At 34.5% G+C, this 25,994-nt stretch overlaps 1 protein-coding gene across 5 annotated transcripts in view; it reads right to left on the bottom strand.

Moving 5' to 3' along the window:
- Window positions 1-1,017: 1,017 nt before the first annotated feature.
- Window positions 1,018-25,994, bottom strand: part of GPM6A (glycoprotein M6A) — a 218,035-nt gene continuing 193,058 nt past the window's right edge. For all 5 annotated transcript variants that reach the window (XM_087874850.1, XM_087874848.1, XM_087874847.1 and 2 more), the window contains 5 exons: window positions 18,648-18,804; window positions 8,355-8,508; window positions 7,314-7,390; window positions 6,421-6,486; window positions 1,018-3,184 (listed from right to left, as the gene is read on the bottom strand). In XM_087874850.1, coding sequence (XP_087730976.1) covers window positions 3,032-3,184; window positions 6,421-6,486; window positions 7,314-7,390; window positions 8,355-8,508; window positions 18,648-18,804 — 607 coding nt within the window. In that variant the 3' untranslated portion in view covers window positions 1,018-3,031. The remainder of the gene's footprint in view (window positions 3,185-6,420; window positions 6,487-7,313; window positions 7,391-8,354; window positions 8,509-18,647; window positions 18,805-25,994) is intronic.

The following is a 25,994-nucleotide window of genomic DNA, read 5'->3' as shown; positions in this document are numbered from 1 at the left end:
TTAATAACTTCAATTTTGGTATCTATCAAAGAGAGATAAAACCTGAGTTGACAAGGTAACTAAGTTACTTAGAATCACTTAGGAAAGGTATACAGGAATACGGTAAATACAGTAATAAATTTCACAGTTTTATTCCTGAGTTTTACTTTTGGTATTAATAATAATCTATTTAAAGTATTATATTACACTGTATCCAAATGCTGTTCATGAACTTAGATTCATGAACAGCATGAATCCCAGTGTTTTGTATTTATATTTGTTTGTTTTTGTTCACCCTATTCTTTTATTACTCTTCTCTCTTTTTTTTAACACTTGTCATTGACTAAAAGAGTGGTTTGATTACATTTTTAAAGCACTGGTCTTTGACTGAAATAGAGCAATTTAATTTGATTATTTCAAGAAGAAGCTTGCTAAAGGTTGATGTTATAAACACTCAGAAATAGCATTAACAGTGGTACAGTACAAATGACTGTTACAAATCCAGAATGAGCAAACTTCTTAGGCATGAACTCAGTTGATATCTTTGGTGTCTAAAGGTTGTAAAAGACATGGCAGTGATGTCAGTGAAGAGATGGGACCAGAATATTCAGCCTGATTCCAGTCTTCCTCCCTTTCAGATGTTGACTTAAAAAAAAACATAGAACCTATTTTATTTTAATTTTTCTCTATAATTTGATACTATTCTATTGAATTTCTGCAGTGTCAGAAGATAAAACACTACCTTCTGCATGGGTTGCCTATTACATGCTTCTGACATTTAAATGAATAAAGAATTATATCTTGAATATATCTTGAGTTATATATTTCATTTGCTCTTATTTTCACAGTTAAGATGAATAATGTAATCATAATATCCCTGAAAAAAGTTCTCAGGTAAGGATATAACAATTTATAATATCACTTCTGTGATATCTGTCTAATCTAATCTAATCTAATCTAATCTAATCTAATCTGTGATATCTTTGACAAATAAGAACTTCTTCAGAAAAAAAGGAGAAATGAAACACAGACAATCAATAACTACACAAAGTACACAAGTGTATTTATTACATTTTTGCAAGCACTTGGTTCTACAGTTCAAAAACGCCACCATCAAGCTGTTGGCACATTTATGTACAAAACAGATTAATTATAATGCCTGCTACAAAGCATTCTTTGTGAAAATACAAACTCTAATACAGAGAAAAGCCAAAAGCATCAACATCATTACATGAGTTTAAAAGACATTTTAAAAAGCATCACAAACTGTTTTAAGACACAAAACTGAAACACTACAATATAGAATAGAAAGAAGTTAATAATACCTCTGCAGAACTGTAAATACTGGTACTGCACATTTTGGAATGTTGACCCCTTATAAGACAGTAAAGTGTAAAAAATAAAATAAAATCAAAACAAAACAAATTTAAAAAATGCAAAATGAACTAATACAACTTGATGCATAAACATGCCACAAGTAACTATTGAATTACCCTCTACTTACTACAAGAATTGGTAAAAATTACTGATGATGCATGACTAGTAATTGTACAAAGAGTTTTACTCAAGAATTTTTATTAGAAATGCACTTACACTGAGAAAGAATTCACAATGATCCAATAAGTGCACAAACTAGCTAGGTTTTTTTAAAAACACTGACAAAAATGTCTTGTCAGAATACATCACTTTAAAAGACACTTTACAGCATTCTTGTAGCATTAGAAATAGGCAAAATAAAAATAAAAACACCAAATTTGGTCCAATAATACTTTTTTTCATTTTTTGTATGTTTTTATGTGTTTTTGTTTGTTTTTAGACAGGTACTTCTTTCAGATTAACATGACTGACTTTTCTCTTAATACTTTCTTACTGAAAATAAAGGTTCAAATATATTACTAACATTTCCAAACAATAGCTCCAGTAGCAGCCATTAACTCAACTTTAACATTATACAGGTAAACCAGTATGTGTGTAGGAAAGCTACAAGCCAAGCTATTACAATTATGGAAGCCTCCTCAAAAAAGATCACATACATTCTATGTATAGTTCAGACAGGTGCAATCCACTTAATTGTTTAAAGCAGGTAAAAAGACTCTGGCTCTTAAGATTGCTGTATTATAGATATAGCATTTTTATAAATATAGCTAAGCGAAAATTGCGCAGATCAGTACATGAACAGCTCCAGTTTAGCATAGCCATTTTGGGATTACAGAGGTCATTCTGTAGAAACCTATACATAACTCTATGTAACATTTGTCTATACACTGCAAATCTTGAAGGTAACTGTGGTCATCATATGCTTTGAAAAAGACGCATGGCCATGCATTACAAGCACCACGGTCTGCATGCTCACAATATAAACAGGAATAGCTATCAATGAAACTTTAAAATAGTGAATACTCCATTAAGTACATCAAGAATAATACAATGTTAACAAAGATAAGAAGCACTTCTTTTTGTTTTTTACCTACTCTTACAAATTTAGAAATTGCACCTTTGATTGTTTTTAAAATGTTCTCAGGACCCTCCATCAAGATGCCCACTGGTCCATCTGGCAAGATTTCCAAATCTGAAGGAATGTCAGCAGTGTGCCTCCTCAAAAAATTGTACATGGTGTACGACTGGTCCCTTAGAAGTATACCTGTAGTTAAAGTACTTACTAAAATCCAAACTAAAAAGTATAAAAAGCCATTTGTTCTTTTTCAAAAACATATAAGAAAAAAAGTGTTATGCGTAACACATATGAAGTGGTTTTTAAAAAAACACATCTCTATTTGACAATAGTTAGTATTCTGGATCTAACAGAAAATCATTTTAGGATGCAGGAAAGGCTGTTTCAGGAGCTTTGTAGTAGAAACTGATCACATAAGCTATTAACTAATTAAGTAACCAAGTGCTGGACAACCAAGAATTATTATAGGGGCAATGTACAAGTCACCCTACTATGTTTTGTGTGAAGCACTTTTTCATTTTGATTTTAAAAATGGAAAGATGGGTGGCCTTTAGTTAAACAACAAAGCAAATAATGGTAGAAAGTAAGACAAGGTTTCCCTTATGTGTAGGCATTAAGCCGCTCTTTGGAGCGGGTAGAATGAATATCATGTAATTCTTGCTCTTCCTTTGATTTAATATCTTCATACTTCTGCATTCTGCAAGCATCTTTCACATAGGCCCAGTTAGCAGACAGAACCATAAGATAGTGGACCTGAGAAGGAAGGAAGGAAGTTTGTGGTTTTATTCACATTATTTAATATTACATTTTATCATACCCACTTGAATACTTTTAGAATGTGTGTACTTTAAAAGCTGTTTACTAAAATAATCAGGAATTTAAAAAAAATACATTCTTAAAATAAGTCATGGCAAACAAAAAACAAATAATTTGCTTGCTATTCTTAATTTTGCAATTATTCCTTTTCTCTATAGTTTTTGGCTTGTTGGAAATATGTTCATACATATTCCTGTTTTTGTTTTTTTTAGTTGTTCAGCAATTATTTAGCCTTTTGGCTATGCTCTAGCTCATTTATTCACTTTATTCCTATTGACTATGAAAACCCAGAAATGAAGATTTGTTTAAACTGCAAAACATTTGTTGAACCGGTTGTTAAGCCAGGAGGATCCCACCACTGACTTACACTGGTGGTCTCATTTATACCTGTTACTGGCATCATTCAAATATAGTAACATTGTTTATAATGTAGAGTTTGAAAGTTATTCTTATTGGCAATTCTTTTCTGTTCATAATCATTTGAAAATCTACAATACTTCTATGTGCCAAATAACTTTCTATGATATGAAAGATGTTTATTGTGTTTACTACAGTCAGGTCCAGAAATATTGGGACATCGACACAATTCTAACATCTTTGGCTCTATACACCACCACAATAGAGTTGGAATGAAACAAACACAATGTGCGTTAACTGCAGACTGTCAGCTTTAATTTGAGGGTATGTACATCCAACTCAGGTGAACAGTGTAGGACTTACAGCAGTTTGCATATGTGCCTCCCACTTGTTAAGGGACCAAAAGTAATGGGACAGAATAATAATCATAAATCAAACTTTCCCTTCTTAATACTTGGTTGCAAATCCTCTGCAGTCAATCACAGCCTGAAGTCTGGAACGCATAGACATCACCAGATGCTGGGTTTCATCCCTGGTGATGCTCTGCCAGGCCTCTACTGCAACTGTCTTCAGTTCCTGCTTGTTCTTGGGGCATTTTCCCTTCAGTTTTGTCTTCAGCAAGTGAAATGCATGCTCAATGGGATTCAGGTCAGGTGATTGACTTGGCCATTGCATAACATCCCACTTCTGTCCCTTCAAAAACTCTTTGGTTGCTTTTGCAGTATGCTTTGGGTCATTGTCCATCTGCACTGTGAAGCACCGTCCAATGAGTTCTGCAGCATTTGGCTGAATGTGAGCAGATAATATTGCCCGAAACACTTCAGAATTCATCCTGCTGCTTTTGTCAGCAGTCACATCATCAATAAATACAAGAGAACCAGTTCCATTGGCAGCCATACATGCCCACGCCATGACACTACCACCACCATGCTTCACTGATGAAGTGGTATGCTTAGGATCATGAGCAATTCCTTTCCTTCTCCATACTCTTCTCTTCCCATCACTCTGGTACAAGTTGATCTTGGTCTCATCTGTCCATAGGATCTTGTTCCAGAACTGTGAAGGCTTTGTTAGATGTTGTTTGGCAAACTCTAATCTGGCCTTCCTGTTTTTGAGGCTCACCAATGGTTTACATCTTGTGGTGAACCCTCTGTATTCACTCTGGTGAAGTCTTCTCTTGATTGTTGACTTCGACACACATACACCTACCTCCTGGAGAGTGTTCTTGATCTGGCCAACTGTTGTGAAGGGTGTTTTCTTCACCAGGGAAAGAATTCTTCAGTCATCCACCACACTTGTTTTCCGTGGTCTCCCAGGTCTTTTGGTGTTGCTGAGCTCACCGGTGCATTCCTTCTTTTTGAGAATGTTTCAAACAGTTGTTTTGGCCACGCCTAATGTTCTTGCTATCTCTCTGATGGGTTTGTTTTGTTTCTTCAGCCTAATGATGGCTTGCTTCACTGATAGTGACAGCTCTTTGGATCTCATCTTGAGAGTTGACAGCAACAGATTCCAAATGCAAATAGCACACTTGAAATGAACTCTGGGCCTTTTATCTGCACATTGTAATTGGGGTAATGAGGGAATATCACACACCTGGCCATGGAACAGCTGAGAAGCCAATTGTCCCATTACTTTTGGTCCCTTAACAAGTGGGAGGTACATATACAAACTGCTGTAAATCCTACACCGTTCACCTGAGTTGGATGTACATACCCTCAAATTAAAGCTGACAGTCTGCAGTTAATGCACATTGTGTTTGTTTCATTCCAACTCCATTGTGGTGGTGTATAGAGCCAAAGATGTTAGAATTGTGTTGATGTCCCAATATTTCTGGACCTGACTGTATATGAAGCAGTGAAAATTTTATCTTAGGTGTAAAATTTTATCGTTGTGAACATTCTAACTATAACTGTTTTAGCAGGAATTGTTTTTATACAGCCAAGAGTAAAAGAATTACAAAATTATAATATAAAATAATTAAATGTATTATATAGTGAACAAAATTGTTTACCTGGCACTCTTAAAAATTAAGCTACTTTAAAGAATCATTCCTGTTCTAGTCTGAAAAATATAATAATAACAACCACCAACTTTGGTAGTTGTTGTGCATGGAGTGTACCCCCAAACATTAGCAATTCAAAACCCCAAAATATTAGCCCTTTTGGGGAGTGTTAGGAAGATTTGGGAAGAGGTTTAAGGATTGAAAGGAATATACTATGTCTCAGAAGGTTTAAGGCAGCTACTCTCACGCTTGATTTTGTTAAAAAATATAAAGAAAACCTTTTGTTGGCCAATTTTGGTAATGTTGCCATTCAATTTTGGTGTTGTGATATCAGTTTGCTCTGGAACTACATGAGGTCCATAAAACACTCAAATTTGAATTAGGAAATTGTTGAAATTAGTAAATATTTCTTGCCTATTTCAAAAGAGCCAAGAAGGAATAATTAAAATTAAAAAAAAAAAGTTTGTAGGATCAAATGACTATTATATGCTAAAATTATTACTAAAATGTTTTTATATCTTTGATTTTGTGTATATAATTCTTTGAGTGCTTAAAACTGCATTCCAAGCAATCATCAATGAATTGTAGGATAACTGAATAGGGTGTTATTATTTGGACTAATAATCACAATGTTTACTAGAGGATATTGGGCTAATTCCCTATTGTGTTCATATTCCCTTTCTCTTTAGACATGTATTTCCACTCATTTTTACCTGATGGAGCCTCAAAATTCCTGTGATTAGCTTTAATGTTATAACGATCCCAAGGACGTAGATTACAGTTTATTATAAAGGCAAAGTTGTCTAAATCTTACCATAGCAATGACTGCTGCTCCAGCCCCAGCAAGGGCTACAATAAACAAATGGAATGTCATGTTCAGCTAAAAAAGGAAGAAAAAAAATTACAAACTAAGAACACCAACTGAACCTATACTATGCAAATATCACAGTGCACACACAAATAGTCATATTGTTAAAGTTTTTAAATACATCGATTTCTTCAATTCACTACTATTATTCATTATTTTCTTTACAGCACCTTTGAAAATTGGAAAAAGCTGTCTTACTTTCATTGACAGCAAAGCTAAACTGTGAGCCAATCAAAAGTGCAATCTAGTCAAAATGTTATTTCTCCTCTTCTCTTCTTAAATAAAAAAAATATGAAAAGCTAATATATGATTTAACTGGAGCAGATGAGATGGGGTATACACAGCAATATAATTTTAATCTTCCCAATCATGGCTTGGAAATTAAAGATAATTATGTCTTAACTGGCCCTATGGCTAAAGAAATTGCTCCAATGAAAGCTCAGGTTGATACATTTTATTATTTTCTATACCAAGACATGGAAAGTGTTTGACTAAAAGATAGTGGCACGTTGCCCACTGGGTTTCATTTTCAATTGAAAATGAACAATGGTACGTACTTAATTAATGTGTAAATCATTCATAAAATATTTTTTCCTCATATTATTATTAAAACATCACTTTTTGTATTAATCATTCAGTAATTTGTTCAATCAAAAATATGATGGTATTAAAGACTTTATTTATGACCATTCAGATCAACACCTTCGTCAGTTGAAAAGGACTTACAACAAACAGAATAATCAGAATTAACTATTTAACATTTTGCGTTAAATATTAAGGAATTGGAAAAGCATTAGTTATGTCTTTATACAATAACAAAACTTTTCATAGTTGTTTACCTCAGTAGATTCACACATCCTGAGGAAATTTTCAGATGCTGTACAAATCTTTTTTTCCTCTCCAATTGTTACAATTCCTGGAATAGATGAAACAGTCAATGATTTTTGATGCATATTTATCATGTATTCATTAGTGAAATTGACAATTAATAAACATAAACATAACTTTATGTATAAGAACAGCCAATTAATTGGTAGCATGACATTTAAAAACAATTCAAAGAATAACCTTGTTTTAGGAATCAGGCGGTTGTTGCTGATTGCAATTTTTTGTACAAAAATGTTTTCTGCTTTCACAAGTTTATTATAATATGGTCATGAAAAGGTTAGTTATATATTCCTTCATAATATTTTTGGCTGCCACATTGTAAAGTTAAATATTTTTTAAACAAGAAAATGAATTAAATTAAATTCAGTAATAATAAAAGCAATTTATAAATATAAATAGACCAAAATGCAGAATTATCAAAATTAAAAATAGTTTAAGATTTTAAAGAAACCAGTAAAAATAAGAAATCAGAGCCCTATCTATGACATGGAAAGCTATATAAATTTTGTAAATTATTTTTTTAAATTGAAAAGTGACAGAAAAAGGGTATGAGGTGTATTTGCTGCTCCCTGAGTTTGGTTCAGAGCACCAAGGACCCCTCAGCTAGAAATATTTTCCTTTTTACCACATATGGGAGAAAAAAAGTACTCAATAAGTTCTAGAGATCAATCCACTAATGTGTTTACTAGTCAAAAGTGCTCTTACCCATAGATGATAAGGGTAGAAAGGAGCTGATAAGGACAGGCAAGTGCTCTAAAGAACAAAACTAAACAGATCCATCCAATTTGATATGCAGTAAAATAATATTATTATTTTAAAACCAGGATCAAAATAAAGATAGCAAAGTCAAAAGCCTGCTGCTAATAAATTTAGTCCGCAGGAGAATGATAGATTTGGAATAATATTTGTATACATCCAAAATTTCAAACAGTGAAATGTGCTTTTTAATTAGTATTTTACTGATGGAATTAATCAATATTTTAATTGCTTACCAAACTGACGGAGATCCAAGCAGAAATTTGCTCCTTCCACCAGGGTGGTGTTTTTACAAATGGTCCACAGGTTGAAATACATGTAAACGGGCAGAGAGGTGAAGGCTGTAACTCCCAGCCAGGCCAACATGAAGATATAAGTCAGCATAATAAACTGTAACAAATATGAACAAATAAGACAAAATCTGGCAAATGTTAAAGCATGCACAGAAGAAAAGTAATATTTTCCACAGAATAAAATATTTATATATCTATCACAATTGGTATAAACAACTAATTTCTTATGAGACAGAAACAAGACTCAAGATGAAATTCATATATTAATCACTAAAGTAATTTAATCCTATATTTAGGCTTCCACAGTTAAAGAGCTATGGGATTCATTAGTAGTAGCTCTGACAAATACAAAATATGCTATAAAATGGAATAGTAACTGTTTTGTTTCTATCTAGCCACTGCATTTTATTGATTCATCATTTTTCTTCTTTAAGGGAAAAAGTTTTAATATTTTAATATTTAATCCATTGAGAGAATTTTGAATGACTTAGAAATACAATATACTATGTAATAAATGCCTGTTCTATGAAAAACACAGAAACAAAATGTGTCTCTGACAAAGCTGTTCTATCACCATTGGGGAAACCATACAAAGAAGACACCATATTTATCCCTTGCTTTATGTTCTGTCAGTGATAGAACTTTACATTAACTTGAAACCTGGACAAAGTATTCTAGCCAAGTTACTTTAATTGCATAAGGAAATGATCATAGCTGCCTTCTCTCTCTATATATATATATATTTGCTTTAATTTATATGCCACCCTTCTCCAGAGACTCAGGGCGGCTTACAATGCGTTAAGCAATAGCCTTCATACTTTTGTATATTTATACAAAGTCAGCTTATTGCCCCCACAATCTGGGTCCTCATTTCACCTACCTTTGAAAGGATGGAAGGCTGAGTCAACCTTGAGCCTGGTGAGATTTGAACTTGCAGTAATTGCAAGCAGCAGATGTTAATAACAGTGCTTTAGTCCACTGTACTACAGGCTCTTGCTATCTTGTTATTATCTTGCTGGAGAATAGAATACATTGAAATCACCAATATTTAATCCCCACATACGGTGATGTGAGACAGAATTGGATCCCTGGTTTGGGGCTACATCTTTCAAACTGCATGAAGACATTTAGGCATTACAAAAAGGCAATTTCATAAGAACACTCCATCTTACAAACACTGCTCTCATAAAATAAAGGCAATCTTATACACATTAATACTATTTTTTATATTTTATTTTGGGGTTTTTAAATCAAATCCATGAAAGTAGCTGGAGAATCAAAGGATTGCACCTCAAGCTGGTAAGCATTACTATATAACTTCTGCAATTGATACCCATGTCTCTTCCATTCGTCTCCCTTTGCTGTATATGAACACCTTTGATATCTATAATGTCCCAATCCCATATTTTCCTTCCAATTGTAGTAAACAGTTTCCTACATGTATGTGATGCATTCACTCCACCTGAAAGAATCACAACTTTAAATAATCAGAACCTTCTTTAAAAAATAAATCCTTACAGCATCACAAAATGCATGGAGCAGAAAAACCAGAAATCCACAATGGGCTGAATTAAATATTTCATTTAATTTTCAGGAAAGTATATTCAAGTCATTTCAGTGATCCTCTCTCAATCCTATTGGGAAAGGTCAAGGCATATCCACTAGTTGAACAACAGGTTTGCATCGCTCATTTTTATCTTTCATTTCATTAAAAGTATGAACTACATTTTAATTCTTGCTATTTTTCTGTGTGTTCTCCTTTCTTCTCTATTCTTTTTCCATGCTGACACAACAATGAAAAAGGTGAGCCAGTAGATTATTAATTTATTTGCTTCAGGCAGGTTCCTATAGCTCCTGTTAAAAGACTGATAATAAACTGTTATACAACAATTGAAGATATTAAAAACAACACTGTGCCCAAAGCCCACCTTGTCTACTTTTCCTTGTCACAATGAGGCTGGGGAAGCTCGTATGTATGTAATGTGCTTTCTCTATCCTAGCTAATAAAGTTGTTTATATAGCCCAGGCAATTGCTCCTTTAATAGTTGAATATACAGTAGTAGGTAGAGATCCTGTATGCTATTCTAGTAAGATGCTGCTTTTGCAGCATCTTACTAGAAGGATTAACAGAAAAATAACAATTACCTAAAATTACCCTAAACTTCAACTCAGTGTGATATGTGATATAAGTTACCTTCATCAGGATTTAATACTGCCTTGGGAGCTTAATTAAAATAAAAAAAGTAAATGAACATCTCATTAAAAAAAGATTGAATTTTGTCTTAGCCTTCTTATATCATTTCTGTTTAAGAGCTCCATGACACTATAGCATAATGCAAATAAATAAGGCATTTCTGCCAAATTTAGACACTTTCTCTGCAAAAAGTAGATGGAAACCAGAACTCATTTTAGAATCTGAGAATATAGAATATAAATAAAAGGCATCATTTGTTCAGCTCAGGAAAGAGATGTAGAACTGGAGATCCTCAGCATACTGATGATAGGATATGATGATTTCTACCAGATGCCAATAGATAACATCACCCAGAAGTTCCAAATAGATTAACATCTATTTAAATAGATTAACAGGAATGGAAAGGGAGTCAGGTCCTGAGGTGATCCACACAGAAAGAGTTTAGGCTAGAGCTCTCCCTGCTACAAGTGGAACTGACATTAGAGGAGAACTACTACAAAATTGTGCCTATCACTCCCAACCTTATAAACCAATCCAAAAAGGTGTCATAATGGTACACAACATTGCTAAGTGAGGGGAGGACACATTCCATAATATAGTAGTTGTATAATTGTTTATTTTTTTTCTTTTTAAAATATGATTATTATTTTTTTTAAACAAACTAATGTTAAAAACTAACAAAAAGGATTTATAAAGTTATCTAAAGTTAGTGGTAATGACCCAGTAAGGTTTATATCATGCCATGAATTTGAGTCTACCAAGTTCTAATCCACTATCTAAACGTTACCTGACGTTAAAGCTCTATCAAACCACTATGCATGATATTTGGGATTACAGGACAATTTTTTTACAATTTACTTTTTTTTCTGTCCATGATCTACTATGTCTGCTGTCTGAGCAATGAAATATTTAAAACTTTAATTTTTTGCTTTCTGAATTCTATATGGTAATATAAAAATTGTTATTGCTATAATTCAAAAATATGATTTAAACCCCATTGGTGTAGTGGTTAAGGCATCAGGCTAGAAACAGGACACTAAATTCAAGTCTGGCCTTAGGAACACAAGTAGCTGGGTGACCTTGGGCCAATCACCTTCTCTCAACCCTCGGAAAGAGGCAACAGCAAATCACTTCTGAAAAAACTTTTCTAGTAAAACTGTAGGGTTCTGTCCAAGCAGTCTCCAAAAATTGGACATAACTGAATGGAACTAAAAATAATAATTACATAAGTATCTTATGTAATAAGCAATACAATAAATTAGACGCAGGATTTTATGTTTAATATTCTTGCCTCAAAACTAACATGCCTTGCAAAGGCTGCATTACGGATGTAAAAAAACCAATATTGATAGGTAACACATTCATTTGAGATTTTTCTCTTGCTAGTACCAATAATAATTTCTCATTACTAATACTAATCTTTTAAAAGTGGAAAAAATATGACCACTGTCCTAGGTAAGGGTCTTACAAAAATAAAATATTATGTACACAGGTAAAATGACAGGAAGCTAACTAAACATGAATGAAAAAAATCAGAGCAGCACCTATTTCATTAGCATAATGAACCAGAAGAACAAATTGGCTCTTTAGTAATTTAATTAGATCCCTTAAGAAAGAACATAAATGAAGTGACAAAAAGAATGCTTATGATATAGCTGCTATTATTATGCAAATAGCAGGGCTTATGATAGTCTATTCTACTGTTAAGCAGTCATTAGGGTGATGGAATAAATCACTAGCTGAAAAAAACACCCTGATCCAATCTGAGTAAACATCATAATTATACATAGTCATCTACCTACAATGTGTTCTACCTGTTAATAGATAAGTAATATTTTTAAAACATAACTATTTCAACAACTTCTACAGGACTAGAGTAGGAAAAGGCTCCTGTACAATACTGCTGTAAAAGTAAAAAGAGCCAAGAACAATTGGAAAATATCACATTCTTCTTAACATTCTTCTCTAGCAGCATTTGTCAATCCCAGAAGTCTCCAACACTGTCAGAGAATTCTTTTGGGTTTTTTTTTCACTCTTCTTTCAACTTTTACCAGAAGCACTTGCCAAAGCTGAAAAATTCAGACTATCATGAAAATACTTACCTCAGACATTTCGTGAAGCACCTGTCAAAGTTGATTTGACTTTGGTGAATGCAGTTGGTAAAGTTGAAAGACAAAGCACTTACAAGGCAATGCTCTCTTCATGACATTCTCTTTCAGCACTTACCAAAACAGGAAGATTTGGTGTTTGTAAATTAGAAGGGTAATTGCTATAAATAAGCTTCACAATGATGTACAGTAAATTATACATTGAGGCAAATTTTGAAGTGTTGTCAACCAATATTCTTCATCAAAGCCAATCTAATGCAGTCAGTTATAAGATTCTCTTCATTTTAGTTTCATATGCCAACCAGAATAAATTCTGGATCCGACAGTCAGCCTAAGTGTGGACTCATCCTTAAAGAAAAATGCAGCTCTGTTCGTCCATATGCTCTTAATCCCCCAAAAGCTTCAATTCAATTTCTACTTCCAGTCTCATCAGTGCACTTGTGACAATTAGTTCTAACCCAGCACATGATATTTGACTCAGTGGCTTCATATAAATATTATATAACACAGGAGATAAATTGGAGCCATACAGGATCATTCCTAGAGAACTGAATAAACAATCCTTATATTTTCTAATGATAGTACTTAAAATGGAGGCACCCTATTTTCTTCAGTTGTTTGAAGAAGATACTATGGTCAGTATTATCAAAAGCTGAGGAATTATGAATTATTGTGGATGGTCACACTAAAACATAATCTAATGGAGATCATCTATCAGGTTAAGGCATTCTCCATGCAAAAGTAGGTTAAAATTCCAAAATGGAAAATAGCTTTAGAGAGTATTTACATTTTTTTTTGAAATAATATAAATAAGGAATATGGGCATCTTAACATAAAATTATTTTAAAAATTGTCTGCTATATTCTGGATATTCCAAATCTCTCAAACAACATAATGCAGAAGAAAAGACAAACTAATCATAGGATAAAATAATATTGAACACAACAAAGCAGCTCTTCTAAATATATTTAAATGTGGAAAGTGTATGGTTATTGTTTTTATGAACTTAAAACTTTTTTTTTTCAAATTTTGCTGAATACTCTAAGGTACAATGTTGTCAAATTTGATCTCTATAATGTACATTATAGCACTGCTTTTTCCTCTCTTTTACCTGAAAGATGGCAATGTTTTTATTTTATTTACTTTGTATCCTTTCAGAAAAAAGTAAATTTATGCATTATAAAAATGGCAAAACTATTTTTTACCTACATATGAAATATTTGCTTGGATTCTGCATTTCATAACAATATTATAGCTTGCCAGTGTTCATGGGTAATATAAATCACTGATTATAAATCATAGATTAGCTATCTGGAGGTGAAGAATATATCATGACGAAACCAGGAGGCAAACATAATCTGAAATTATGGACCCAAACGGTTGGAATTAGACATATCATCATTTTTTAAAAAGCAATTAGGTCCATATACTCTTCCTATTCATTTCTTGATTTTTGGCCTTTATTCCATTTTTACTGTTTTTTAAAAAATATATCCTCAGATTTATATACAGACAGATTTATATACAATTATTATACCAAAGTTATCATTCTTCTAGCCTACCCATACTCTTTTTATATATAAACTGAGTTAGCTCAGGGGTCCCCAACCCCGGGGCCGGGGCCTATTCAGAATCAGTCCATGTGAGAGGTGGGCTGGCGTGCACATGTGTGCTCGCAGCTGAACTCACATGAGCAGCGAGCCGGCATGCACATGCATGCGCACCAAACTCCACTTGAAGTTGAGCTGAGTGTACATGTCTGTGTGTGCCAGACCACTGCGCATGTGAGTTGGGCTGCATGCACACATATGCGTGCTGGCCCAACTATCACATGGCCTGGTTCCCCTCTCCTCCCAGGCGTGCCGCCAAGCGGCAAAGGTTACCTGATATTTATTTAGATAGCTAAATAAATGTTTTTTTTTAAATCGTAATTTTCCAAGGATTTAATATACCTCATATACTTACAAAAATTCTACAACTGTGAATGCTTCTGATCAGAAAAAGAAAGAAAGAAATCATTTTAGAAAGTCCAAGTCAGAAAATGCAATTCAACAGAATAATTATTCTAGGATCAGTATGTCCTTCAGTTAATAAGTTATATAATTCAGTTATATAATATTCAGGACAAATAGATAATTTATTTTTTATTTATTTCTATTTCATGTTTCTAGATCACCCATTTCTCTCAAGGGAATTAATAGTTGCAGGAAGATGTATCTGTACTTTTCTGAATGTGCAGAGATATACATATATAGGATAACAAAATTCATGAAGTACAAATACTAAAATGCATCAGATTATTAAATTGGTATGAGTAGCTCAAAGGAAGATGCTTGCAGCTGATAGAAGAGAGTTTTAATGCCAATATTGCTATCTTATTAATGATTAATAATGCCTGCAAATTTATTACAAAAATCAATAATCAATTTTGTGGTAAAATCAATTTATTGAGAGACTAGGTTGTCACCAAATGCTACTAAAACAGTAAGCCTCACTTTTTTCTGAAACAGACACTATGAATAATGAAAGGATTCTGTTACACAATTAGTCAATTCTGAGCTTCTTGAGAAATTGAAAACCAAAGATAAGAACCAAAAACATAAACTGAAGTAAAGATAAAGTAGAATATATTTGTCGATACATTTTCTGAATATGGAATGAAAAATAAAATATCTCAGGAAATTTACATGAGGTACAGAAATTGCACAATAAAAACTGGTGTTTATTATCAGATTAAATTTGAAAGACTGACATAATGTTTTTATACACCAACTCAAATCACTCAGATTCGGGAAGATCTGGACTCCGACTGGGTAGATCCAGCGGGGATGACGGAGGCAGGTCCTGAGAATGTTATCTGGGATGAGTTTGATTCTGTGACCCCTGAGGACGTGGACAGGATTCTGGGTAGACTGAATGCGACCACATGTTTGTTGGACCCGTGTCCCTCCTGGTTAGTGCTGGCTTCCCGGGAGGTGATGCGAGGCTGGCTCCAGGGGATTATAAATGCTTCATTGAGTGAGGGTGTCTTTCCCGCCGCCTTGAAAGAGGCGGTGGTGAGACCTCTCCTCAAGAAGCCTTCCCTGGACCCGGCAATATTGGCTAATTATCGTCCAGTCTCCAACCTTCGCTTTGTGGCGAAGGTTGTTGAGAGTGTGGTGGCACGACAGTTTCCCCGGTACCTGGATGAAACAACGTATCTAGATCTGTTCCAGTCGGGTTTCAGGCCTGGGTACAGCACGGAAATGGCATTGGTCGCATTGGTGGATGATCTCTGGAGGGCTCGGGACAGAGGTTGTTCCTCTATCCTGGTCCTATTAGATCTCTCAGCAGCTTTTGATACCATCGACCATGGTATCATGCTGCACCGGTTGGAAGGGTTGGGGGTGGGAGGCACCGTATTACGGTGGTTCTCCTCCTTTCTCTCCGACCGGTCGCAGTCTGTGTTGACAGGGGGGCAGAGGTCGACCCCGAGGCCCCTTATATGTGGGGTGCCACAAGGATCGGTCCTCTCGCCCCTTTTGTTCAACATTTATGTGAAGCCGTTGGGCAAGATCATCCGTGGTTTCGGGGTGGAGTAGCATCAGTACGCTGACGACATCCAGCTGTACATCTCCACCCCAGACCACCCCAACGATGCCCTTGAAGTAATGTCCCGGTGCCTGGAGGCCGTACGGATCTGGATGGGGAGAAACAGGCTCAGACTCAACCCATCCAAGACCGAGTGGCTGTGGTTTCCGACGTCCCGATATAGTCAGCTGGTGCCATCGCTGACTATTGGGGGCGAAGCATTGGCCCCCATGGAAAGGGCTCGCAACTTGGGTGTCCTCCTGGATTCACGGCTGTCTTTAGAAGAGCACTTGACGGCCGTGACCGGGAGGATTTTTCATCAGGTTCGCCTGATCCGCCAGTTGCGTCCCTTTCTGGATCGGGACTCGTTACGCACGGTCACTCATGCCCTCGTCACCTCCCGTCTGGACTATTGTAACGCTCTCTACATGGGGCTCCCCTTGAGGAGCACTCGGAGGCTCCAACTGGCGCAGAGTGTGGCCGCGCGGGTGGTGATGGGAGCAACATGGCGCTCCCATGTAACGCCTCTCCTGCGCGAGCTGCACTGGCTCCAGGTGGTCTTCCGAGTGCGCTTCAAGGTTTTGGTCATCACCTTCAGAGCGCTCCATGGCTTAGGACCTGGCTATTTACAGGACCGCCTGCTACCACCAATAGCCTCCCACCGACCAGTACGCTCCCATAGAGAGGGGCTCCTCCGGGTGCCGTTGGCCAAACAGTGTCGACTGGCGGCCCCCAGGGGGAGAGCCTTCTCTGTGGGGGCACCTACTATCTGGAACGAGCTCCCCCCCCGAGATACGGAGGATTCCGGATCTGCGTACCTTCCGTCGCACGCTTAAGATGTTCCTATTCCAGCAAGCCGGCCTGACCTAAACTTTTCCTCTTTTAAATGGGAATTTTAAATTTGGTTTTAAATTATTGGGGTTTTAAAATGGTTCAGCCAAATTTATTTAATTTGTTTTATCTCTATTTTAAATTTTGTATTTATATGTTTTATTTTATGGCTGTTCACTGCCCTGAGTCCTTCGGGAGTAGGGCGGTATACAAATCTAATAAAATGAAAATGAAAATGAAAAATGAAACTGAATTAATGTGGTATTCATACCAAAAATGGAACCAGTTAAAACTTTTTTCTTTTTGAGCTACTTTTTAAAATTAAAACCACATTTATGGCTTCCCGTGCTTGTAAAATTTAGAGATAAATTATTATAAATGTATTGTAAATATCTTGCTCAGTTAATATATATCCCCAAAAGAGAAAATATGAAATCTGATGTTTTTCTGGCCATTGCACTATGTTTGTCCCCTCAGATAGTATAATTACCATAATTAAGACCCACAGTGTGGTTATTTTTTATTATTTAATTAAACAGACCATCTTGCATTAGTCTTACATACTGTATATCTATTAAATGGACTCTGATAGGCTACTCAAAATATGTTTAGTAGAATGGATAAGCATGGCTCAATCCACCTCCTTGATAAATCAGTTTACTAAAGTTACTTCACAGCATGGGTTTTCCACCCAGTATTTACTATCAACAACCATCCAAAGGACATTTTTAAGCAGAGTCCTAGATACCAGTACGCAAACAGATAGCGAGTTATTAGCAAAAAATAAGTTTTTAAATTGGCTGACTGAGAACAAAACTATTTTCCAAGTCAAAAAATACCTGCCAATAAGTTTGACACAATTCTTAAGAAGGACCTATTCAAGCACAAGATTTAAGTTGTGGGATTCCATGACAAATATGAGCAGTCTCATCACTTGCCATATCATGAGAGGATGTGTATATGTAGTGCCTAGTCATTGAAGATATTACTCATATTTTGTTTGGCTGCCATTTCTATGTCACTTTTAGGCTTAGATATTTAACATCCCTATTTGAAAGAACAACCTACTGGGACCAGAATCATACATTTTCCTATTCCATCCTGTACTGTAAGGCATACATTATGAGTAAAATGCTAAGTTTATGGTCAAGGCAGTTCAGCTAAGAACTCACATATTGAACAGATTGGATTTTCTAGCCAGCAAGTCCCAAGATTGGATAAAAAAGAGCTACAATATATACAATATACAATATAGTTAAAAGTATCAAGTGTGTAAAATTTCTTCTGTAACAAAATAATATGCTAGTGACAAATAAATATTTCTGATAATGAATAAAAATATTATCACAATTCCAAAGAGCTGTTGATTATAACTTGAAATTTTAATTAAATCTTAAGTATAAGTCTATTTTAGTAGACATGCATTCTGAGAGATACTTGGAGTCTATAGACAGTGTCTGACTTTGGATTAAATTAAAGCACATCGATCCTTCTGAAGTTAGCATATTATGACAACTATGTCATAATACATACCCAGGCACTGACACATCTGCCGCAAGTGGTGATTTTGAAATCTCCATAGAGATCCTTGATGGCACCAGTTGTAAAAAATCCTTCCACCATTAACAAAATGCCATAAACAAAGAAGGCAGCTGCTATTCCGTAGATCACATATTTGAAAATATCAATCCTGCAATTAATAGAATTCAATGTTAATGAGGCTTGAATGATATTCAAACAATTTGAATTTATTTAAAAAAATACATTTCTCTAGTTTATACCAATTTTATCATAACAATGCTACATTTATAGGTTTTCACTTATGAATAGCAGAATATGAGGAATATTCTAATCACTAAAAACTATCGTATTTTTCGGCATATAAAATGCACTGGAGTATAAGACATACCTTAGTTTTTGGGGAGGAAAATAAGAAAAAAGCTGATTGGTGAGTGGATCAGCCTCCCGGAATACCCCCAATCAGTTATTTTAGCAAAAGATTGGTTGGTTGGTTGTGAGCTCTGTGCCTTGACTCTGTTTCAGAAAAAACTTTTTTTCTGCCTCTGAAAGCCTCCAAAACAGAGCTTCAGAAAAAAAGGCTTTTTTTCTGAAGCTCTGTTTGGAGGCTTTTTAACTGAAGCTTCTTTCAGAGGCTTTTATTCTGAAGGACTATCTCTACTCTATTCAATCTCCTTTCTTTGGTATTGGTATGTAGATTAACCTCTTCCGATCTGTTGGTTATTGCGTCATTCTCCAGATTTGTTAGCATAGTTTGGTTAGAACCTTTACTGATTCTTCTTTTGTTGCTTGCCATATTATTTTAGATAAAAACCTTTCAGAGACTTTTTTTCCTGAAACTCTGTTTGGAGGCTTTTTTTCTGAAGCTTCATTTCTGATGCTTCATTTCTGACGCAAACCTCCATTTGCGAGGCTGGGCAGGGCTACATTCGGAGTATAAGACACACCCAGATTTTCACCCTCTTTTGTGGGGGGGTACAGTATTAAGGCATTTATGCTATAGAATGAGATTGAGTCCATAAAACACCAAACACATAGCAATGACATATATGACCAAAACACAACTGACATAATATCAGAGTTTATTCAGAGCAACATGACATTCTTTCAAAATAATCATACCACTGGATATTTATTATTATTGTCGAATCAGGCAGATCTATAGTACTTGGACAATCAAGGCAATCCTTGTTGTTTGATAATTCATTCTCTCTCTCTCTCTCTCTCTCTCTCTCTCTCTCTCTATCTCTATCTCTATCTCTATCTCTATCTATATGTATGTATGTATGTATGTATGTATGTATGTATGTATGTGTATGTGTATGTGTATGTGTATGTATATGTATATGTATATGTATATGTATATGTATATATAGAGAGAGGGGGGGAGGGAGAGAGAGAGAGAGAGAATATATATATATATATATATATATATATATATATATATATATATATTCCATTTTTTCATATTACTTTAGCAGTTTTTCACTAAAACTGTAGTCTGCTTCAACATGATGGCCACATAAACAGTCTGGAATTGTAGTTTTATCAATCTGGAGCACAATAGATTGAGGAAAATTGAATTTTATGTGAACTAAGTACATGTACTATAAAGTGTAAGAAATCAGAGCCAAAGTGTCTCAAATGCATACAGATTTAGTACATGCTAAAACTCTCTACATAAATCTAAACTGCTAATGGTCAAAGCAAATTGGTGGTAGATAAGGGTGAACAGAATTCAAGATGGGCTGGAGTTAGATCTCTTGTGGGAACGATGGGACTTGAGACTGATGATGTGTTTGGTCCCTCCCCTATATATACAATTTCATAATACACAGTAGGTCAGGCAATATTTTAGAATAAGCTTTTAGTAATGAAAAAAAAATTAACAGAATAAGTGGGGAGGACAATTATTTCAATTTCATCTCTTTAAATCACTTGCTATACCTACAGAGGTACAAGTAGTTTTATAATTCTCCTGAGCAATCTTGATGAAAAGATTGAGGATTCTGGGAAAAATCAGCAAAAATTGCCTGTCCTACTTCTATTAGAAATTGTCATTCTTTCCATAACCTCACTCATTTATCCTACATTTATTACACCAGGCCTGAACAATATATGACCCTACTTAGAAACCTACACTATGGCAGCGTGGAAGCTTCTGGTGATAATATGGAGTACAATTTTCTGGAATGCTGACACACTAAGCTTGAATGAGATTTTAAGTTTTTTTAATTTATTTATTTCATAGGCCCACTTATATTGATTAACTATTAACTATTTTCCTTGCAGAAACAGTAATATACAACAACATTTGGATGATTTAGATAGCTGATCTAAGAGCAGATATAAATAAGATGAGTTCTTTTACCATATTTCTAGTAATGATTATGATTTTTAAAAAGACAGATTAGATTATACAGGGTTTACATGTGGCAGCATTTGTGCATACTATCAGAATTTTAGGAATTACACAGATAAGGTGGAGTTGAAAGGGAAACATGAACTGGAAGAACTGGGAATTGAAATGGATTGGTATATGTATGTGCAGATACAAACAAGATATGAAAAAGATATTAAACTACAGGGTTTTTATTTAGAGAAGACTGAGCTTGATAAGATACTCACGGGAACAGAGGATAAACTAATTAAAAAATGTTACAATTTTTTACTAAACATAGAACTAGAGGAAGAACAAGTAAAAGAAACAATGATAGCCTGTGCAAAAAACTTTGGATACTCAATTGAATTGGATAAATGGCAACAATTATGGGAAAGAAATTATGAATTAACAATGTCCACTGCATATAAGGAAAATCTATATAAAATGTTTTATAGATGGCATACGCCCCCTGAGAAACTGGCAAAAATGTTTAAAGATAAATCAGCTAAATGTTGGAAATGTCACCAGTTACCAGGTTCATATTACCATATGTGGTGGACATGTCCTGAAGTGAAAAACTATTGGAAGAAAATTAAGTTATGGATGGAGGAAATGATACAACAATGTATAGATTTAAAACCAGAGCTATTCCTATTGGGTATCTTACCATAGAAAACTAGTAAAGATAATATATATTTGATTATACATGTAATAACAGCAGCAAGGATTGTTTATGCACAAAAGTGGAAAGCAGAGAATATACCTTCGGGGGGAGCAGTAATTAAAAAAATCTTAGATTGTGCAGAAATGAATAGATTAACTATGATGATAAAGGAAAGATACAGAATATTTTAAGATATGGAATAAATTTTACTATTGGTTAGAAAAGAGATACAAATAAGTTTTTAAAAGAGATTGAAAAAAATTGGTTGTAATTAGAATAATATATTAATGGAAAATCTTTGTAATGGATTTGGTGAGATTGAAGACAGAAGAGGAGAAGAAACGTTTGAAGATAACACTGAAATGTCACATGGAAGAAATGAATGATGTACTAAATGACTGTTTGTCTTAAAAAATTAAAATTAAAAAAAAAGAATTTTAGGAATTACACTGCATAATGTTGGCAAAGGAATGGCCAAATTTCAGTGGTGGATTTTCAGATCTTTTCATGTTTATTTTAAGAGGAGGATTAAAGATTGGAATGGTAACAGTTTGATTCCTTATCTGCTTTCCCAATTTTAACTCTCAATTCTTTTCCACATGTTAACTAGATGTCTCCAGAAGTTTTCAATATTGAGCAGCCATATGTGGCGCATGACTGTGTGTCATGAAGTTGTGATTTTTGTACTTGTGTTCAGGTATCGCAAGTAAGAATGTAAGGAGTGGGGCTTGCATTGTGATATTATGATGCAGTTTTTGTTGATAACTATGTCCTATCCCAGGACCCTGCTTGTGGGAGGGAAACATTGAAATAAGGTTTTCTATAGCTCCAAAGCATCTGCTGCCTGAAGGATGTCTCTTGTTTTAGTTAATGGGACAGTCAACCCTGATCATGAACATATTTCTGACTCTTAATAAAAGTTTATTTTACTTGTATAAAATTGTATTTTATCCAATTCCATTTTAAATTGTTTTTATCAGATTTTAGTAATAATTTGTATCTGGAACTCTGCACTTTGATATGGCCCCAGGGCTAATCAATAAAGTAAAGTAAAAGTAAATAAAAGTTGCTCTATTAAAATTAATGCTAAAAAAGGCAGGGACTCTTTTCATAGTCCAAATTCACACGATTACTATTACTCTTGAGCTCATATTTCAGCTTTGCTTAAGTATGTGTTAAAGAAAAAATAAGCAAAGATATTGACCTCAGAAATCCATGACTTGAAATGCTAATGGATGATAAGCATAATGAAAACATTTTTCAAGCTCTGTCTGTTTATGTTCATGTCTCTCTTGAGACTTGTATATAATCAAGATATGTTCAAGGATTTTATCTTGCAAATCTGCAGCACAACCTGTATGTATATTTAAACAGATTTGTCTTTCCAAGTAAAGAGCATTACAGGATACAATCTTTAATAATTTCATTTTGCTTTTATTGAATAAACAACTGAATGAATACTATTTAGAATAAAAGGATATATTTCTTAGTGGGGCTAATTATTTTTAAATTGCCCTCAAGATTATTCATTCAAGAAACAGTATATTTTCCCAACATCAGCACTGAACCATTTGGCTTGATTATGCTCTAAAGGAGGATTAAAGGCTGAGGGATCCTGACATTATTAATATTTTATAAGCTTAGAGTTAGGATTTTGTTTTGTTTTTAAATCATAGGGATAGAAAAATAGAGATAGAAAAATAATGAACCAGACAGCATGAAATTAGATAATTTCCTATGAAAGCTGCCTTATGGTAGGTGACAATGTATCATATTCTAAACAAAGAAGCAGATGCCTTATACGAGAAAGAATCACATATGCATACACTAAGTAACTGTTGATTACTAACTGTTAATATGGAATAAGAACACAATTGATTGACTACAGCTTCCTACTTTGTGAAGTATAAGAAAGAGGTAACCAGCATTAGAACAATGGAGGCATCGGCCTGAGAGCTAAGCAGTGTATTTCACTGAAGATGCAGTTAACATATTTTCATTTGTATTTTTAAAATATTAATATTCCTGCCATGCATATGGGTAGTGAGGAATAATACTTCCCTTCCCAATTGTAATTTTCCAGTGTCCAATCGTGGCATCAAAGTGGATGATGATACTGTTTTTCTTATTTAGATTTTTATCTTTCTGTTCCTCCAAAAGCATCAGTTTGCATTCATAGCATTGTTTCCTCTAATTTTATCTCATAACAGGTTGAGTGACTGGTTCTTAGTCACTCAAGAGGTGCCATGGTTAAAGACTGATTTGAACTGTTCCAATTGCCTTTGGACACCTTAACTTTCCTGGCATAGAGGAGACCTCTAAGTGTGCCCTTGGCAGAAAGAATCCCCGAACACAGCTAAGCTGGTTTATCACACTTTGAAGGAACTGAAGTAATGCACATTGCTGATTAAGGAAGGAAAGGAACATAATACCAGAGTCTATTCCCCTGCAGTTATAGACTGAAATTAAATTAAATGACTAAACTAAACTAAACTAAACTAAACCCAAACCTACCTACCTATCTATCCATCCACACAAACATACAAGACATACAGAAAGTCCTTAAAGTATGACTACAATTGGACTGAATTTCCAGTCATAAGTTGTTACAGTGGTAAGTTGAGGAACCCACACGACTGGATCTAGTTTTACAACATTTTTTGCAAAACTCATTAAGCAAATCACCATGCTCATGAAAGAAACGTTGTGGTTATAAGTGTGAACTGGCAAAAAACTTCAGAAATTGCAGTCATGCGACCACAGGATCTTACAGAATAGTTCAAATGAATTTATATCCATTTCTTTATTTTGAATCAAGTAGTACAGTTCCATAGAACTAATTAACATGTGGCCTACAGCAGGGTCATGAGAAGTTCAGATCCCTTGAATGAAACAGCAGCTTATACTTATTAGACCAATCAACATATAAAGAGCATGGTAAGGAGAATTGCTAAAACTTCTATCTCTGCCTATGGGTTGGTAAGAAGGAACAAAAAGAGAAAAGCAGCACCTCAAGCACACCCTGCCTTTGTTGTACATATATGCTGCTAACTCATGAACTTGCCATAACTACAATATTGAATGTTTTTCATGTGCTTTAGCATTGAGCCTGAAACCAGTGGTTTTTCTTCCTAGTCTCCTACAATATGAATCCTTTAGAGTTTATGAAGTTCTTATCAGCTAAAAAGTTCTGCCAGAGGATTTGATTAATTATTTATGATTTACCAATAAAAGTGATTCAAGCAATTTTAATCTGCAGCAAAGTTTTTCCAAAATTATTACAAAAGATTAAATAATATTTGATGTCTGGAAAGACAGAAAACAAAGAGGCAACAAGTCAGATCACATATCATCATATAGAACAGAGGGAAAACAATTTGTGGACATTTTTTGTAAATTAGTCCTGATTAATTAATCCTAATTCTCGCTCACTGAGAATGATATATAACACAATACTATGCAAAACATTTAGGGCCTTCAAATGGAGTTTTGGACAACAAAAATGCTTTTTGTCCTTTTTAGCCATTTTATTTTGCATCAACTTTGTAAAATGAATTCCATTGTGTACAAATAGCCAACCAATGTTGCACAAATCAGTTTCAATTTATATCTCCCCTCACTGGTTGTATTAAAACTTAAATCTTTCCTAGGAAAAGCAACAGAAGAAATGAGAAAGAGTGAATGAAGGTCTTTTATATTTTAATGATGAATATAATGTATCACTGATAATTGAGTTATTTATACACTGCTCATGTAACCTATTGTACTAGTCATGATGTGATTAAACAGATTCTTTAAGCAACTGTAGAAGGTGTTTCATGCTGCAAAGAGCAGTGGAAAAATGCCAGCAATTGGAGAGGGCCCAACAATCATTTTATTAAGTTGGCAAGCAACAAATGAGTTATCATTCTTCTACTGTTAAGAATGAAGTATACCTGAGACTGGTCAATGAAGATTGATGATGGATACAGTGTATGAATACATTTGACCACTGAAAAAGAATTGTTTTAAACAGTGAGGAGTACATATATGGGTATGCAGGAAAGAGAATATTACGTAATTCATGGTACTTATAGCCTTTGGGAAAGATGAAGGTCAATCAAGCTTATTATTATTCTAATGGTTTGACCCCACATCATACTTTAAATAGGGAGAGTGGTAAATACTTGTATTGTCAGTATCCTTCCACAAGTGCATTTTGCCTTTAAATTTAGAACACTGCTAATCCTAGTGTATATCTGTTTTTCAGACTGCAAAAGCCATTAAAAGAAACAATTATATAAAGAGAAGTGTTTGATACTCCTTCTATTTGACA

The sequence above is a fragment of the Pantherophis guttatus genome, chromosome 8 (assembly GCF_059756535.1).
Source record: "Pantherophis guttatus breed Tessera chromosome 8, ASM5975653v1, whole genome shotgun sequence".
In the NCBI taxonomy this organism is placed as follows: domain Eukaryota; kingdom Metazoa; phylum Chordata; class Lepidosauria; order Squamata; family Colubridae; genus Pantherophis; species Pantherophis guttatus.
Note: the sequence above shows the minus strand (reverse complement) of the source record. Positions and strands in the feature narration are given on the sequence as shown.